Genomic DNA, 16,568 nt, shown 5'->3' with positions numbered 1-16,568 from the left:
TGTCTAAACTTGCTAAGGATTGCCTCCTAAAGTTGGAAAATGATTGTCTAAGATCTTGACTGTGGGCAACAAAGGCTTAACCCCCTTACTATCAAGCAGAAAGTAAGGTTCCTGGGACAATCTTTTCAATAATTTGGTACATTTGCCAGAATAAAACGAACAAACAAGTAATTCAAACAGACTACCTGCTTAACTATTAAATGATTCATTAAGTGTGTTTGTATAATAGAATGTCTGATAATTTCAACTCTTAATTTTAGTCTATGTAAATAATGTGGTAGTCCTTTATACAACTTTCTCCCCAAGGTATCATCACTTATATTTTTGGCAAAGGTATACTTACTTTCCATAGCATTTGAACATGCTGTGGGCTGCTTTTTTACTGTTCGTTCTATGCTGGATTGGGGCAAGGAGTACTTTTACTGTAGATGAATATTTTTCATATCGTACTGTTTTCAGATTATGCTTTTGTGGTGTTTTTATTTAAACTAGGCTAATTATGATTTATTTTGACTTTTTTCAATTATATTGAAAATATAATTGAATTTTTCAATTGTATTTCAATTTATATTTGATTTTTTCAATCATGGATCTCTATGCTTAAGTACGTTGTGGTGGGAGGCAATGCATAAAATTAATAAGTAAAATTTACAGATACTATAGAGATTATAAAATATAGAAGAGATTTATTTTATTTTATATTGTCTTATTGTTAAACCATCCCGAGACCACGGTAAGGGACGATCTGGAAAAGTTTCAAATAAATACTCTTTTTGTGTTCCATTAAAATGGATTTGCCTATTGAACAAATTGCTAGTGGTGGTTTATTAATAGATTCATTGTGTCACTTACCACAAGCTGAAACTTGTGATACATTTTTTATATTACTATTCCATGTATTTTAATACAGGTGCTGATACTATGGCAAAGGTGCTGGATGAGAGCCCCAAACTATTGTGCCTGGGTTACCTGTTTGCTTTCTATAGAGCTCCCAACAAAATATGCCTATTATTGCTAATAATGCAGCACAATTCTACACATGTCTGTTTCGACATCTCTATAGACTTCAATGGTATTTTCATCCCTCAATACAATTTACTAGAAGATAAATCCACTGAATTCTATCCCACAGACATGTATATTTGGAGCATCTAACCCAGATTTCAGTAGAAGCAAAGCAAATGATGCTCACTTGCCTCCCTCAAGTGAATGCTAGTCATAAAGGAAACAGTCAAGGTAATTTTATATAGAAGAGTCTTTGAACGGGGAAATGAGGTTGCTGTATGCCCCTTTTTGTTTTATTTTCTTCGAGCTGCTGTTTAATCCGGCTTACTCCACTTTTTCGTGATATTTTTGTAATGCATGCTTAACTGGGATTAACTTTTTTTTAAAGTATTGTGGAAGAGCAAATCAGACTATTTGAAATGAAGCAACAGCGCTGTGATGGGGTTCCTTCTGCGGAGACGGAGCTATCCATCCGCAAGTCCGCGATCTGAGTTTCATCTCAGGTCCTGGGCCCGGCGTGACCTCAGGCGCGCTGCTCTCCGCCTCTTCCCTATCAACCTACACTGTGGGGATAACGAAACTTACCCTACAGGGTTGTTGCACGGACCAGCCAGATTACGCAAAGGGCTTTAAGCGTTTGCTACCACGGGCCCTTTCCCTGCCTTCCCCGCTCTCTGACAGAGCGCGGCCGCGGCCACCGGCACTCCGCACCACGCCCCTGCTCCTCGTCCCATGCGGTAACGACACTTGGAATTAAACGTTAGTGCCTCGTTAAAGGCCCGCAACAGCCCCACCGACGGTCTCTGCCGCACTTGTCACACGCCCTCCGGCGCCATCTCCCTCAGCAGCAGCCCCGCTCCCGCCTAAAGCGGCCAACCGCTCCCGCGGCTCCCTCGGGCCAATGGCGGCGCCGCCTCACCGCCTCCGGAGGGGGAAGAACCCGGCAGAGCCCGTGGGGGCGGGGAACGGTGCGGGCGGCCGCCCTTTCTCGCCTCCTCGCTGCGCTCCGCTGCGCGTAATCGCAGGAGTTGGTGGTACTATACAAATTGACCGACGTTCGGCCTCCCTAAATAATGTGAGTGGGAGGTAGGATTAGAAACTTACTAGCAGTATTCTGCTTGGAGTTACAGAGCAGCTGGTATGTTTCTCCCACACCTTTCCTTTGCACCCTCTGAGGCAGGTTAGGCCATTCTCTGCTCTGCTCCGCTGGGCACTCAGTTTACAGACTATAGAAGTAGTCAGATTCCAGGTTACAAGATCTAGTTCTTTTTTTTTTTTTTTTACTTAAAACACTATGATTCTGGCCAGGAGTTAAGAAACAGCTGGAGGGATAGAGCACTGTAAAAGTTAATGATTTTAAATGCACCAGGCCAAGACCTTTTTATTTAAACGACATTTTAACTGTTAATTGTTATCTGTATTTATTGGTTTTATAATCTGCCGAGATGTATCCGGATTTTAAGGTTTATTTTACAGCTGTCTGTTGCTTTGTAAGCCGCCCCAAGGCTTTTTGTGAAGGGGGCAGCATAAAAATGCTTTAAATAAATAAATAAATGCTGCAGGAGGTGGGACAAGTTAACTACCATGTCACATGGGTTACCTACATGTACAAATCTAGGTCTAAGTAACACTAAATCAGAGGCTTTTTCTGTTAAAAAAAGCCTAAGGCCAGAGCCTGATTCTTAAACCTTGTCCAGAAGAGCTGTCAAAGGCAAGCAGTGACTAATACATTCTTGGGCAAAGTTCTCAAGTGGATGGTAGCTGAACAACTCCAGACATTCTTGGAGGGAGGGATGACGTTTACTGAGAGGAGGACAGGGGGAATGTGTCCCTGTGGCTTTTGATACCATTGACCATGTATCCTTCTGGAGAGGTTGGCCCAAGTGCTTCCACTCCTACTTGGCCAGCAAATTCCAGAAGATGGTGCTGGAGGATTATGGCTCTGCAGCCTGGCAATTATGCTATGGAGTCCTACAGGGTTCCATTTTATCCCCCATGCTGTTCAACATCTATATGAAACTGCTGGAAGAGGTCATCTGGAGGTTTGGACTGAGGTATCACCAATATGCTGATGTTACCCAGCTCTACCTCTCTTTTTCTTCTAATTATTTATTTCCAATTTATATCCTGCCTTTTTCCTACAAAGGGCTCAAGGCAGCTTACATCATTCTCCTCCTCCATCTTATCCCCACAACAACAACCCTGTGAGGTAGGTTGGGCTGAGAGTTTGTGACTGGCCCAAAGTCACCTAGTTGGCTCGATGGCTGAGCGGGGCCTAGAACCCAGATCGCCTGAGCCCCAGTCCCATGCTCTTAACCACTACAGCACACTGGTGATGACTGTTCTGAATCAGTTCCCGGATGGTGTGATAGTCTGGATGTGGGCCAATACATTGAAATTTAATCCAGATAAGATGGAGGTTCTGTTGGTGAGATCCAGCTGTCCCAGTAAGTTTATATCTGCCCTGTTCTGGACTGGGTTGCACTCTTCCTAATGGGCAGGCTTTGTAGTTTGGGAGTGCTTCCTGACCCAGAGTTATCTCTGGAATCCCAGGTGACTCCTGTGATGAGCAGCACTTTCCATCAGCTTTGACTGTTTCATCCACTGTGTCCTTACATGGATGGGCAGAGCCTAGCAACAGTAATCCACATGCTGATAACCTCCCAAATGGACTATTGTAATGGGGCTGTCCTTGAAGATGGCCAGATACTTCAGTTGGTACAGAACAGAGCTGCAAGATTGCTCACTTGGACTAGCAGATGTGACCACATAACACCAGTGATATATCATCTTCATTGACCACCAGTTCAAGCAGAATTTCAAGGTGTTAACTTAAAGCAGAATTTAAGGTGTTAACTTTGATATATATAAAGCCCTAAAAAGTTTAGGCCTGGAAATTTGAAGGAATGTTTCCTTCCATATACATTTTCCCAAACTCTAAGCTCCTCCACTGAGGTCCCTCTTTAGGAGACCTGTCTGAAGGAAGTTAGAAGATTAGCTATTCAGAGAAGAGCCTTTTCTGTGGTAGCACCCAGGCTTTGGAATCTGCTTCCCAGAGAGTTGCACCTGGAACCAATGCTTTATTCTTTTCAGCACTAAAACCTTTTTATTTACCCAGTATTATAAGGGTTGTTTTTATCATATAATTGGAATTATTTCATTGTATACTTTAATATGCTGTATTTGTATTTTAATGTGCTGTTATGTTTCTAGTTTGTAAGCCATCTTGAGATTCATTTCGGATAAGGATGGGATAGAAATGTTTTCAGTAAAATAAATATCATTCAAACCCAGATCACATGAACAATCATGATTCCAGCCCAACAACAAGTATCTCAAAATAGTTATTTATTGCATTGCCAGTATTATTAGTCAAAAGGCTAGAGAAGAGTCATAATATTGTATCATGCCAGTCAAGAAGTTCATGTAGTGTGCATAACCATCACAGATCCAGGTGCTTATGCCTTTAGCGGTTGAAGTGATCACAGTCATGAGCTGCCTGACCTTTCCCCATCTTGGTGCCAGAGAATATCTGTTTATCTCCCAAGGAATGTGTCTCTTTTAAAGAATCATTTATTTTCCTTGGAGTGAAACCCTCCTTCCCCATCACCTTGAAGTTATCCACTAATCTTTCTGCCTTTTTTACTTTTCTGAAAACCAGGAGTTCATTGCACCAATCACACAGCCACAATGTCTGTCCAGCAGGCAGATAATCCCACATGTAAAACTGGAATACACAGGACACCCTCTCCAAAGCATCTTGTTTTGTTTTTAATTGTATTCATTTACCTGGAAAGCTACATTATTTACTCTCAGAAGAGTCTGTTGCACTGGCTACCTCATCCCGTCTGCCTGGAATTCCCTGGTGGGCATCTCAACTGTTTTACCCTGTTAACTCCTCTTCAAGCTTTCCTATTGTCCCACATTCAAACAAGCAAACAACCCTGTTTGCTGGTCCTGTTCACTCTCCTTCATGTGTTTCCTGGAACTGGCAGGCTATTTACTGAGCAAGATAGGTACTCATCTGCTTAGAAACACTCCTTTTGCTTCTAATTAGAAGCATAGCATTCTGATATTTTTTCAGGTGCAATTTTCTTTGGCCAGACATATTTGTGCTATACCAATGGAAACCATCCTTAGTCATCAGTCTTTCCTTACAAGTTTCCCTTTCCCTTTTTTTAATTAATTAAAAAACTGTATGCAGCCAGATTCTATTTTTTTAATTAGTCAAAAAGCCTGGCCAGCAGTATCAGTATCATAGTGCTTTTGGACAATACCACAAAGTGACACTTGGATTCTATGGATACATTATTTACTAACATGGTTTCTGTTACCTATCTTCAGCTCCACCAATTCTAAGCATGTATTTCAAATAATGTCATTTGCATCTTTGTTATTCATAGATTCAGCTATAGAGCTGTTTTTGCCAATGACAGTCTTCTTTGTCTCAGGTATCTTGTTGTGCTGCTTTGGAAGGAACTGCTGATACAGAACAAGCTTTTTTGTAGCAAAATTATATGCTGCCCCATAATTACGTGTTTCTGAGAGACTTAGAATTAAAAAAAATTAAATTCCAATCCAAAATAATAAAAAATGGAAATGCGGCATAACACAATAAGGAGCAGAGAATAAAATCAAAAGAGTATTTTATTTATCTATTTATTAGTTTTATAGTCTGCCTTTTTTCTTTTTTTTTAAAGAACTCAAAGCAGCTTACAACATTCTCCTACTGCTCTCAATCTTATCCTCATAACAACGTCCCTGTGAAGTAGGTTGGGCTGAGAGACTGTGACTGGCCCAAAGTCACCCAATTGGCTCCATGACTGAGCAGGGACTAGAACCCAGATCACCCAAGTCCTAGTCCCACCCTGTTAACCACTACACAATACTGGTTCTCATTAATGATTATGTAGAAGATGGAGGTATGTAAGTAAGGCAGGTAAGGAGCAAGAGGCTGTCTCTTACACAAGCAGAACAAGGCTTTCAAGCAACACAAAGAAATCTCTATATATTCAAGTTCCAATTCCATCAAGTCTTTAAAACAAGGGTCTCCTACATTGTGTTTGTGGGCATCCTTGGTGCTTGTTAGGCTTCATGCCATTCCATGATTTTAAAAGCTTTTTTCCCCTGGGAAAACAATGTAGATACTGGCCTGTAACAAAACAAAATGCCAGCCTACAGCACCATCTTTAGTTCCAAGAAAGCATCTGGCCTTTACAATGGCTACAGAAGGACTCTTAGAAAATAAAAATGGTGAGGGGAAACTAGCTTGTCAGTGAGCATGATGTGACAATATAATTTTATAATTTCTGGGCTTATTTTATTATTAATTATTTCAATTTGTATTCTGCTGCACTAGCCTATATCTGGGCTCTCAGTGCGGCTCACAATACTGACATTGATAATTGCTAATTCCACCAATTCAAAAATACTGCATCCACAAAGGGGACGCAGCAAGGACTAAGCTGGCAGTATGGAAAAATACCAGATCTCACTGCTTCCATAGCTGATACAAGTGACAGTTCAAAGTATTTGAGTAAAGGAGGAGGAACTGTCAAGGCAAAAGGCAGCACAAAGACAAAAAATGGGCAAGTGACAAATGTTCTGTCAAAGGACATAGATGTGCCAGCAACTCAGAGCACATTTGGCAGAGAACACGGTTTTTGCTCCACAGAAAGAGCTCTTTCCATTAGAAGCAAAACTAAAGGCAGTTTCTGCACAATTTGCAGAGATTTCAGCCACAGCAAATGAATCTAACTCTGGCACACAGCTCAAAAATATGGCTAGATTGTAGCTGGACCTGGAGGAGCAGGACAGAAGTTGATGTTACCATATGAAGAGGATGTAGGGGCCCTTTATTATGTAATGACTGGCAAGTCTGAATGTTAAATTTACAGGCAAAATCAATGACATTAAAAGGGCTGATAGAATATTCGGAGGGAGACCAACAGAGGGCAGACAGCTGAGAAATGTACATTTTCAGAGATAACTGCCAAAAGCAGAGTATATTCTAAGCAATTTCCATAAGCGCCAGTACAAAGCAGCCAGTACAAAGACAGACAAAGCTGTAAGAGTTCCAGGACATTAGCACAGGCATCTTGCAGAAGTGGAGAACAGTCAAGACCTACCCTGAAATGCTGCAAGATGTAGGAATCCGGTACCACTGGGGAATCCCCTTTAAATTAATGAATAGATATAAAGGAGCCTTCCTTACTGCCTGCACAGAAGTACAGTAGGTAGAATTTCTGGTGCTTGTTGGCATAGAAGTGCCACAGTCACATTAGAAGATGATGACCTTCTGTCCCCAAATGAAGCTACCACAATCTGGAAAACAAAAATACCAAGAGGAATAACCAGTGATTGAGAACTGAGACAGCAAGGAATTAAGATTCGCAAGTTATTAGAGAAGGAAGTCACTAAGCAGAAGTAGCCACCTTATAACACTAAATCAGTCTGTGATAATGATCGCTCCGATGGAACACCAGCTTTAAAACTATTTGGCTAAGAACAGTCAGACTATGATGATTGAGATAGCAAGGTTTTGTGCATATTAAGGTACCATGGTATTCAAAACATAGATAATAAAGAGAAATAAAACACTGATATGCTACTGTCTGGGATTAACTGTTTATATATTTGAGAATGTCAGAGAAATCAAGAGCAATGCTGCCAGGAGGCTAGACTGTCTTACTAGACTGAGGAGAAACATGCACTTTTCAAATACGTAAAAGGTTTGTCACACCAAAGAGGGCCAGGACCCTCAATCATTCCAGAGTGCAGGACATGGAATATTGGTCTTCAGCTAATGGGAAGTCAGATACCAGCTGGACATCAGGAAAACTTCCTGACTGTTAGAGCAGTACAGCAATGGAACCAATTACCTAGGGAGATTGTGAGTTCTTCCACACTGGAGGAATTCAAGAGGCAGTTGGACAGCCATTTATTAGGAACACTTTAGCAAGGAGTCCTGCACTAAGAAGGGGGTTGAACCTCGTGGCCTTAGGGGCCCCTTCCAACTCTACTATTTTATGATCTTATGGAAGGTGTGATAGGATGTGTACCAGCTGGTTGGCTCCATGATGACCTTCCATCCTGATAGTTCATGATACTGAAGAAGGATGGTGGGGTTCATCTCATCCTGGGCTGCAGCTCCTTCATTACACCCACAATGTTCCGCATGATTATTCTCATATTGTTTCTCCTGCTACTGTCTTATTTACTGATTCATCTGAAAGATTAATATTTTTACATCAAAGTCAAAAGATCTTACCTACATTACCCCCCCCCCTTCACCATAGGTACAAACCCGTATAAGTTTTGTGTGTTGCTTTCAGGCTTACAATGGTACTTGGGTTTTTTACAAAGTTCTTGGCATTGGTGAGTGCCTTCCTGGGAGTCTGCTCTTACATCAATGATTGGCTGCTGGTCACTTCATCCAGAGAAAGGATCCTTCAGTTCCTTTCCAAGAAATTGAGACACATATCAAGCTGATGGACCATCAGTGCCTTTTTATGGAGCATGACATTTCTGTAGACTTTTTTCATCCTGTTAACTGGCATGTCTCTTTTGGGGTGGGACATGGACAGTGCAAGTCCAGTGGTTGGCTATGGAAATTCCAAATATGTCTGCTGGAGTTGATGGCCACTAACAAGCCTCTCAAGGCTTAAAGAACTAGCTTGTTCAGGTGGTCTCAGACAAAATGACCATAATCACTTACTGATCAAACAAAGAGGAACACACTCTCTTCCCTTGGTTGACCTAACCATCCTGATTTTCCACTGCTGTATCTCCTCTTGAATCAGACTGACAGAGACTCATGTGGCTACTGTGAACAATATACTTACTGAACAAGATGCTAAAGAAGGGAAACAGCAGGCATGTGTTATTAGTGGAGAACCCCAGAAATAAGCATGCTTGCCTGAGGGGAAAACGCTGTCTGCCCAATATTCTGTAGCAGAGCGAGCTGTAGCTAAGGTAGGATGCTTTCATCTTCACTTGAACAGGACTCCTATTTTTTTCTCTTCCTTTCTACTTATCAGCAAACTTCTGGTGAAAACTGGAACAGACAGTCAAGGCAACTCTGGTTTTCCCCACTGTCCACCTAGTGATGGGTAAAAAAGTTCAGCTGTTACCAATGCCACAGATCTTCACACAGGATTGAGGCAAAGTGCAACAACCAATCCTTCATAACCATTACATGATGGTGTGAAGGAACTGTCTTCACATTCCAGAAATGTCCAGCAGTCTTTGTTTGAAATACCTGCTTTCTGGTGGCACTTTTCCCACAACTTCCTGTAGCATGTATTGGCTACTCCTATGAAAGTGGCGTCCACAGCCTTGCTGCACCAGAGGCTTTTCCACTGCTTCCCCACAGGATTTTAAGCCCAGGTTTGGATATGGCTGCAGTCCTGCTATCTCTTTTTTCTGGGAAGTTCCATGTTCCTCCTCCAAGAAAACCAATGAGGGTGGCTGAAAGTGGGATACTCTTCTTGTGGGACACTGTCTTGACCTGAAGCCCTTTCTCTCTTCCTCCCAGAACTTGCTCCTCTTGATGAGACCCAGCTATTGTTGCTGAGCTTTTACTCTTTGCCACCCGTGCTGGACTACCCCTTTTGCAAAAAAAACAGGAAAAGGAGAGTGAAAGGCCTGGTATGTTTGCAAAAAGCATACAGAGTGTTTTGCATGCTGCACATTTCTAGAGGCTGCACACATCAAGGCTCCTCCAAGTGGCTTCCCAGGTTACGGGTGAGGTTGCTGCTTCAGGCAAAAGCAGTCTTCCTCGCTCAACATGAGCTGCTTGCTCCGACTTTTTGCCTTGCTTGCTTTTCCTCTCCTCCCTCACCCACTCCAGCTAGGAGTCTTCTCATGCATCTGCGACTGCAGGGGCCAGTGAGTGGCCCCTTGGATTCAGAGGGAACGAGAACTCTCTTTGCAGGGAAGCTTATGGGATTCCCCTTCCCACATCTCCCCCCAGCCAAGTTCCTTCCCTCCTTGCTTCTCATGATTGAGGCTTGGCTGGCAGGCAGTGATGTGTATGTGCATCCTGCATACAATTTGAAGCCAACTTAATGGCATGCCCTCTGCTCCAGGTGGGAGGCTGCCCTTTCATTCACTCTTTCTCTCTTCCTGTCCAGTTTTGGAGGGTCCCCAATTTCTAAAGCATTTGCATGTGTAGATTTAAACCTGAAGGCAGTGTGTTTAGTAAGAAATAAACCTCATAGTGTACTTAGGATTGCAACTCTGCCATCTGGTAGGTCAGATTTATAATCAATTTTTAAACATAGAAACAGAGTGAGTCAGAAGGGGTCTCCCAGGCCATCTAGTCTGACCTCCGGCTCCAGCCAGCTCCATTCATGACATGCCTACCATGTGCATGTCCAGCCTATTTTTGAACACCCTCACCAAGGAGGCTTAAACCACCTCCTGTGGAAGCCCATTCCATACCCCAGTGGTCCTAACTGTCAGGAAGTACTTCCTGGCATCCAAATTGAACCTTGGTTAGAGATGTGATTGAAACTCAAATACTCTAGTCACCTAATGAGAAGGAAGGACTCACTGGAGAAGAGCCTAATGCTGGGAACAATTGATGGCAAAAGAAGAAGGGAATGGCAAGAATGAGGTGGCTAGATGGAATCAATGAAGTAGTTGGCGTGAGCTTAAGTGGACTCCAGGAGATGGTGGAAGATAGGAGAGCCTGGAGGAATGTTGTCCATGGGGTCACAATAGGTCAGACACAACTTCACAACTAACATAACATAAGATAGAGATGTGATTACCTGAATACTTTTATATACTAGTTCATCTAACTTCTGAGACATTTTGGAGGAAGAGCATAGCCAATAAATCTTACGATATGTTTTAGAGAGCTATGTCCCATAATTTATGCATGTAACCCCAACTTCTGAAGAATGTGGAGTTTTTGATTGAGTGCCCTTGATATGCCAAAAAAGACTTACATGTTTCCACAAGTTGTCTTTCTTAAGTCTTATAGCTTAGGAACTCAAGCCACACCCCAACCATAGGCTAGTGGGTGGCTTTCACAAGGTGTCAACCTTTTGTTTTGCCCCATTTGGGGATTAAACTAGTACAACCAAGCTATTAGAGAGGTGAGCCATACCAAAGTCTAATGGTAGTCTTATAACAGCTCGGGCACAATCTTATCCAAGAAAGCTGACAGGTGGTTGGGGATGGTGATTGGAAGCCTCTGATCTTACGATCATCTGTTGAGGGGTAGAAAGAACAACAGGAGCCATCTTCACCTTCCCATCTTCTTCCCTGTCTAAATAAGTAGGCTTTTTTTTGACAAGGTGTTGGGGGTGGGATGGGAAGGATACCAGAGGAGTTTCAGGATGAATCATATCCTGGACTCTCTGATCAATTTCCCTCCCTTCTCCCCTTCAAAAAAATAAAATAAAAAATACTTTTCTCAAATTAGAGGCCAGCAAGCATGGTTCTTCCATGCTAGCTATGAGGGATTGGATGGGGGAAATCTCCCATCCCTCCTTTTGAGACTGGAGCACACTTTGAAGGTAGGAGTCCTCTGTATGCTATTGCCTCTCAAACATATCTAGGGGCTATAGGATTGCCCCCTTACTATTAATAACAAATACTGAAGCTTTCATGTTTCAGGCCATACTGTCTGCTTTACTGGATCATTGGGACATTAAGAAAGCCGATTAAATCAGTGCTTGGGGCAAATCTTTTCTGGATTATGCTAACCAGCTGTTGGGAGCTTTCTATTTTGCATTCACCATCATATGCTGTACAAGCACGCCCAGCCGGGTATAATGTTCCTTTTTCGTGATCCCTGTGCAGTCCCATATATGGGTTCTGCACTTGAGCAGAGTAAAGGTCAGGGCATTCCACAGCATGAGTAATCCAAACCACTGCAAACCAATGTTTTGGATCACAGCTCCCATATGTCATTCCTTGCCAACATGACTGATCAACAGTGCTTATGGGAGCTGGCATGTAAAACATCCAGAGCACTCAAGATTGCCTCCCATTGTTTGAAGGCTTAAGTGATGAAAAGTTTCTTGATGGCCTGCAGCCCTCAAGACAGAGCTCGGTCCTCCCTTCTTGCTTATTCCTTCTTAACCACTGCAGTAGTTGCATAGCCAGAACATTCTCTTTGCCTTTCTTTGCAGGGTGCAAGGCTATGCCATTTCATTGTATTTCTTCCCTGTATAGCTCCATTTCTTTTCAGTCCTTTCTCTATTTGTGCTTTTCATGTTTCCTTGATGAACTTTTCTGTGCCACATTGATGCTTCCATCAGGGCCATCTGAAGCAGCAGACACTTTCAAGAAGTGCACAGTACATGCAGATCATCTGACATGCCTAAAATGTATTTGGCATCCTCAAGCTATGCTTCAAAGTCCAGCAAATGGGAAAAGAAGAATTACCCTGTCCAGCACCAATCCAGCTGTGGGTGCCTTGTGGTCAGGACTTGCTAAACATTGCTCCAACTTGGCTCCAAACTACATTGGATAATTGGGGGAGAGACACAGTAACCAGGTTTTACTCTTTGGAATTTGCCCATTTACCCAGAGCTAAATGCTTTCCAAGCATCAGATACCAAGGTTATCAATTATCTATACAAAATAACAGCTACAGAACTAGTCCCAGAAAGATAGATCAAATTATAAAAAAATGTTTACACTACCTTCTTCTTATTCCCCCAGAATGAGGCTATAAGAGCTATTTTGGACTCAAGTTTTCAAATACATACATAGCATGTATTTAGTAACTGTTCTTTAAAAATGGAAACTCTGAAAAATATTGTGAAAAATATGAAAAGCAAGAATTCGTACCATCCATAGACCTCTCTGAGACATACCTGCATGTTCCAATTAGGAGAAAATACTGGAAGTATTTGCATTTTTCTACAGCAAGCAACATTTTCAATGGAGGGCTCAGCCGGTTAGTTCCCTCAAGCCCTTGAGTGTTTATCAAGCTCTTGGTGGCAGCAGTAGTGCATTGGAGGGTGAAAAAGGTTATCTCTAGCCATAGTAAGATGGCATTTCCATCAGAGCATCATCATAGTCTGCAGTGCACCTGATTGCTTCAAGGACCATAGATTTCTAGTGAACATGAGGAAGAGTGCCTTGTGTTCCAGCCAGCAATTGGAATACCTGGAGGTAATACTGGGCACTGCTCAGTTCAACATGTTTACCACACAGGAATAGATCAGTAAATTATCTCAACTGGCAGTTTTCATTCTGATTACAATGACTAAGCTATCAGGGCTTGGTCCTTCGGTCAAGATTGCACTCATGCCTACTTGTTTTGTTTCTCTTCTAGAATTGTATCACCTCCTGAATGCAGAAACAAATCATCATTTTGGAATGAATAGACCAGGAACTGGAATGATGACTGGACCAGTGTGAATTCCAAGAAGGAATGAGCCTAGAAAACCCAGGTGGACAATCATAACAATGGGTGCCAGCCTCCTGAGTTGGGACAGAGTGGTTCTAGAACAAAAAAGGAACAATAGAATAGCATATGTGCATACACAGATACATATGCTTGACTCTTGCTGCCCAAGTGTCAAGTACTGGCTAAATTACAGTGTCAGTACTTCACCCTCTAATATGATGGAGGTGAAAAATTAGTGACCTCCACAAATGCAGGTGAATCTGGAGGCCAAATGGGTCTCTTCTCATATATGAATTCATGGGAGAAAGGAGAATCCACTGCCACCTCCAGTGGGTGCTCTAAAGTGAGTGGGGACAGGAGCATGTGAAGCAGCTACAATAGCAAGAAAGGCAGGGAGGGTTGTGCGTGGCAGCATGAGTTCTTGAGGTGGCCAGGAGCATGCAGTAGGCCTGGTTTGGAAGACAATCCTGAGGCCTTTTTATTCAAGAAAACTTACTTCAAGAAACATAGATGCCCTGGTATGACAGCAATAAAGAAACAGAAAATCCAAAAGGATCTGGGCAGACTATGGAAGTGGGCAGGGGATAACAGGATGGCATTCAATGTAGGTAAGTGTAAGGTCTTGCACTTGGGGCATAGGAATGAGCATCATAAGTACAGGTTAGGGGACGAGTGGGTGGAGAGCAGCACTTGTGAAAAGGATCTCGGGATGCTGGTCGAGTACAGGTTACACATGAGTCAGCAGTGTGACTCGGCAGCCAAGAGGGCTTGGATGCATAACCAGAAGCATGGCTTCTCGATCGAGAGAGGTATTATTGCCACTCTATACGACTCTGGTGTGCCCACAGCTGGAATGTTGTATTCAGTTCAGGGCCTCTCATTACAAGAGGGATATAGCAAAGTTGGAATCAGTGCAGCGAAGGGCCACTAGGATGGTGACTGGTTTGCAGGGAGGAGAGACTGAGGAAGCTGGGTCTTTTCAGCCTTGAGAGGAGACTCAGAGGGGACCTGTTAGCAACATACAGGTATGTGAGGGGGAGTCACATAGTGGTGGGTCATGACCTTTTCCCCCCTGCAGTGGAGGGCAGGACACGTTCCAGTGGAGCAAAGCTCAGGGAACAAAGATTTAGGGTGGATGCCAGGAAGTACTTCCTGTCAGTTGGGACCCCTAGGGTATGGAATGGGCTTCCACAGAGGGTGGTTGAAGCCCCAGTGTTGAGGGTGTTTAAGACATGCACATGTTAGGCATGAGTGGAGCTGGCTGGAGCCAGGGGTCAGACTAGATGACCCAGGAGGCCCCTTCTGACTCAGTCCATTTCTATGTTACATAAGCAAATAGACATGAGTAAATTGTAGAGGGCAGTTGATATGAAGAGGGTTGAAATGCAAGCAACTTTGATGATAATTAAACCTTTGTAATTTGCCTTAACCATCAATACTATGAAATCAAAAACAAAACTTCTTGCCTTTTAGCTACAGTGTTCAAAACAAAAAGAACCAGAACAGATATGCAGGCTATTTAGAATGGAACAAGGCAAAAAAGATGTACTAACAAGCCATAACTGGGGCCTGTTATTCAGATCTTTATTACCCAGAGAAGACCCAGATAAAAGGTTTATTGTGCTATCTGGGGTTTTAAAAACTTCCGCAGGGTGGGTTCACATGTCATGCTAACAAATCCTGGCATTTGGCCATGGTGGGTGGGTTGTTGCCTGAACAGCCCATTGTCCTCTTGATATATTATTGAGCACACCATGGATTGGCCTTCCTTCTCCCTCCTCAACTGCAATTGCAAGCCCAATTTTTTATTTCCAATTTGTTATTCCAAAATAAAATTGGAAATTTCCAATTTTTTATTTGCTGCAGCTTTCCCCCTTTATTTTCTCTTGCCTTCAAACTGATAGCCATTTCAAAGGGTCCAGGAGCACACTAAAGGGGCTGTCACTGGTACGCTACAGTTTTTAAGAAATGCACCCCAAATGTGCACATTTTGTGTAATTTTATTTTGTTACATAGGACGTCTACCATGGTACAGGTGCAAAGATCCACAGGTCTGAGGATGGCCTTATCTGTTCAATGTCCTGGGAGATAAATGTACCTGCTATCAAAAGTGCAGCAGGTATCCCCTGGACATTACCCAGAATGGCTCCAAATAGGTAAGGCCACACCAATCCTATCTAAATCCTTCTTTTCAAAGAAACTTTTACCTTTGACAGCTGTCAAATGCAAGTGTTAGCAAAAAAAGGAGGGTGCACTTTTCCACCTTTCCAAGCACTTGCAGTCTCAAAAATGAGCAGCTAAGTTAGGAAAGCTGATGTCTATGGTGGGCAGGTGGGTGCAGGGCAGGGGAGAGAGAGAGAGAGAAAGAGAGAGACTGAAAGCCTTGAAGATCTCACAGCAAAGGATTAAAAATGTAGTCTACCTCCTTTGGCTCGTAGCTTTATTTTTTCTCTTGCCTTTTGACAGCTGTCACAATCTATTGTATCAAAGCCACGTTTTAAAAATACCCATTTGAAGCCTCTCTGAGTCTATGTCCAGAGCTGGTACCTGTTGCACTCAGGCCAAGCCTCCCATTTCCAAAATTGTGAAACTGTACACCTCTGCAGCTAAAAAAATAAAAATAAAAAACAAATTAAAATAATTAAAACATTTGTTTATTATTTAAGCTGATATAACAACAAAATCCCTGAAAAATGACTGAACGACTAAAAAAATTAAAAACAATTATGAAAAAAAACCGTGCACGTTAAAAAAGATGGTTAACCTGTGAAAACCACTCCATTGTGCTGCTTGGGCACTTTGAAGGAGCTGTCAGTTCAGACATGCTGTTCACAATCTCCAACAGGGAAAAAAAAAAGGCCAAAAAGGAAGAAAAGCTGTGGTAAGCAAAAAGGGGCTCACAACTGCAGCCTAGAGCAAAACAGGGAGTTTTTAAAGATGAGCCCACTGCTGCATTTGAGATTCCCGCTAAACGATGCTGTGGTGGGAAAGGAGTCCCTTGCAGGAGTACTAGGATGATACTGCTGCACAAGCTTGGTAAAAAAAATCCTCCGCTGATGGACTCTTATTGCCCAGTCTCACTCCTTCACCATGATACAAAATTATTTACAGCCGTACTAATTAGATGCCTAAATTCGACATTGTAAAATCTATTCAAATTAAATGGGCATTATGCCCAGCAGGGATA

At 42.6% G+C, this 16,568-nt stretch overlaps 1 protein-coding gene across 5 annotated transcripts in view; it reads right to left on the bottom strand.

Annotated features, from left to right (window-relative positions):
• SYCE3 (synaptonemal complex central element protein 3) overlaps positions 1-16,568 on the bottom strand; it is a 34,735-nt gene that overhangs the window by 14,701 nt on the left and 3,466 nt on the right. Inside the window, exons 1-2 of one of the 5 annotated variants that reach the window (XM_044449779.1) lie at positions 8,924-9,050; positions 7,220-7,329 (exon numbers count right to left, since the gene is read on the bottom strand). In XM_044449779.1, the coding sequence (XP_044305714.1) occupies positions 7,220-7,267 (48 nt within the window). In that variant the 5' untranslated portion in view covers positions 7,268-7,329; positions 8,924-9,050. Of the gene's footprint in view, positions 1-1,590; positions 1,870-7,133; positions 7,330-8,066; positions 8,217-8,923; positions 9,051-16,568 lie in introns of those variants that run through there. The other 4 variants (XM_044449780.1, XM_044449781.1, XM_044449782.1 and 1 more) reach the window with 4 other exon arrangements.

Source organism: Varanus komodoensis, unplaced genomic scaffold (genome assembly GCF_004798865.1).
Source record: "Varanus komodoensis strain SLA01 unplaced genomic scaffold, ASM479886v1 scaffold60, whole genome shotgun sequence".
Lineage (NCBI taxonomy): Eukaryota > Metazoa > Chordata > Lepidosauria > Squamata > Varanidae > Varanus > Varanus komodoensis.
The sequence above is the reverse complement of the archived record's forward strand: the minus strand, read 5'-3'. Positions and strand labels throughout refer to the sequence as shown.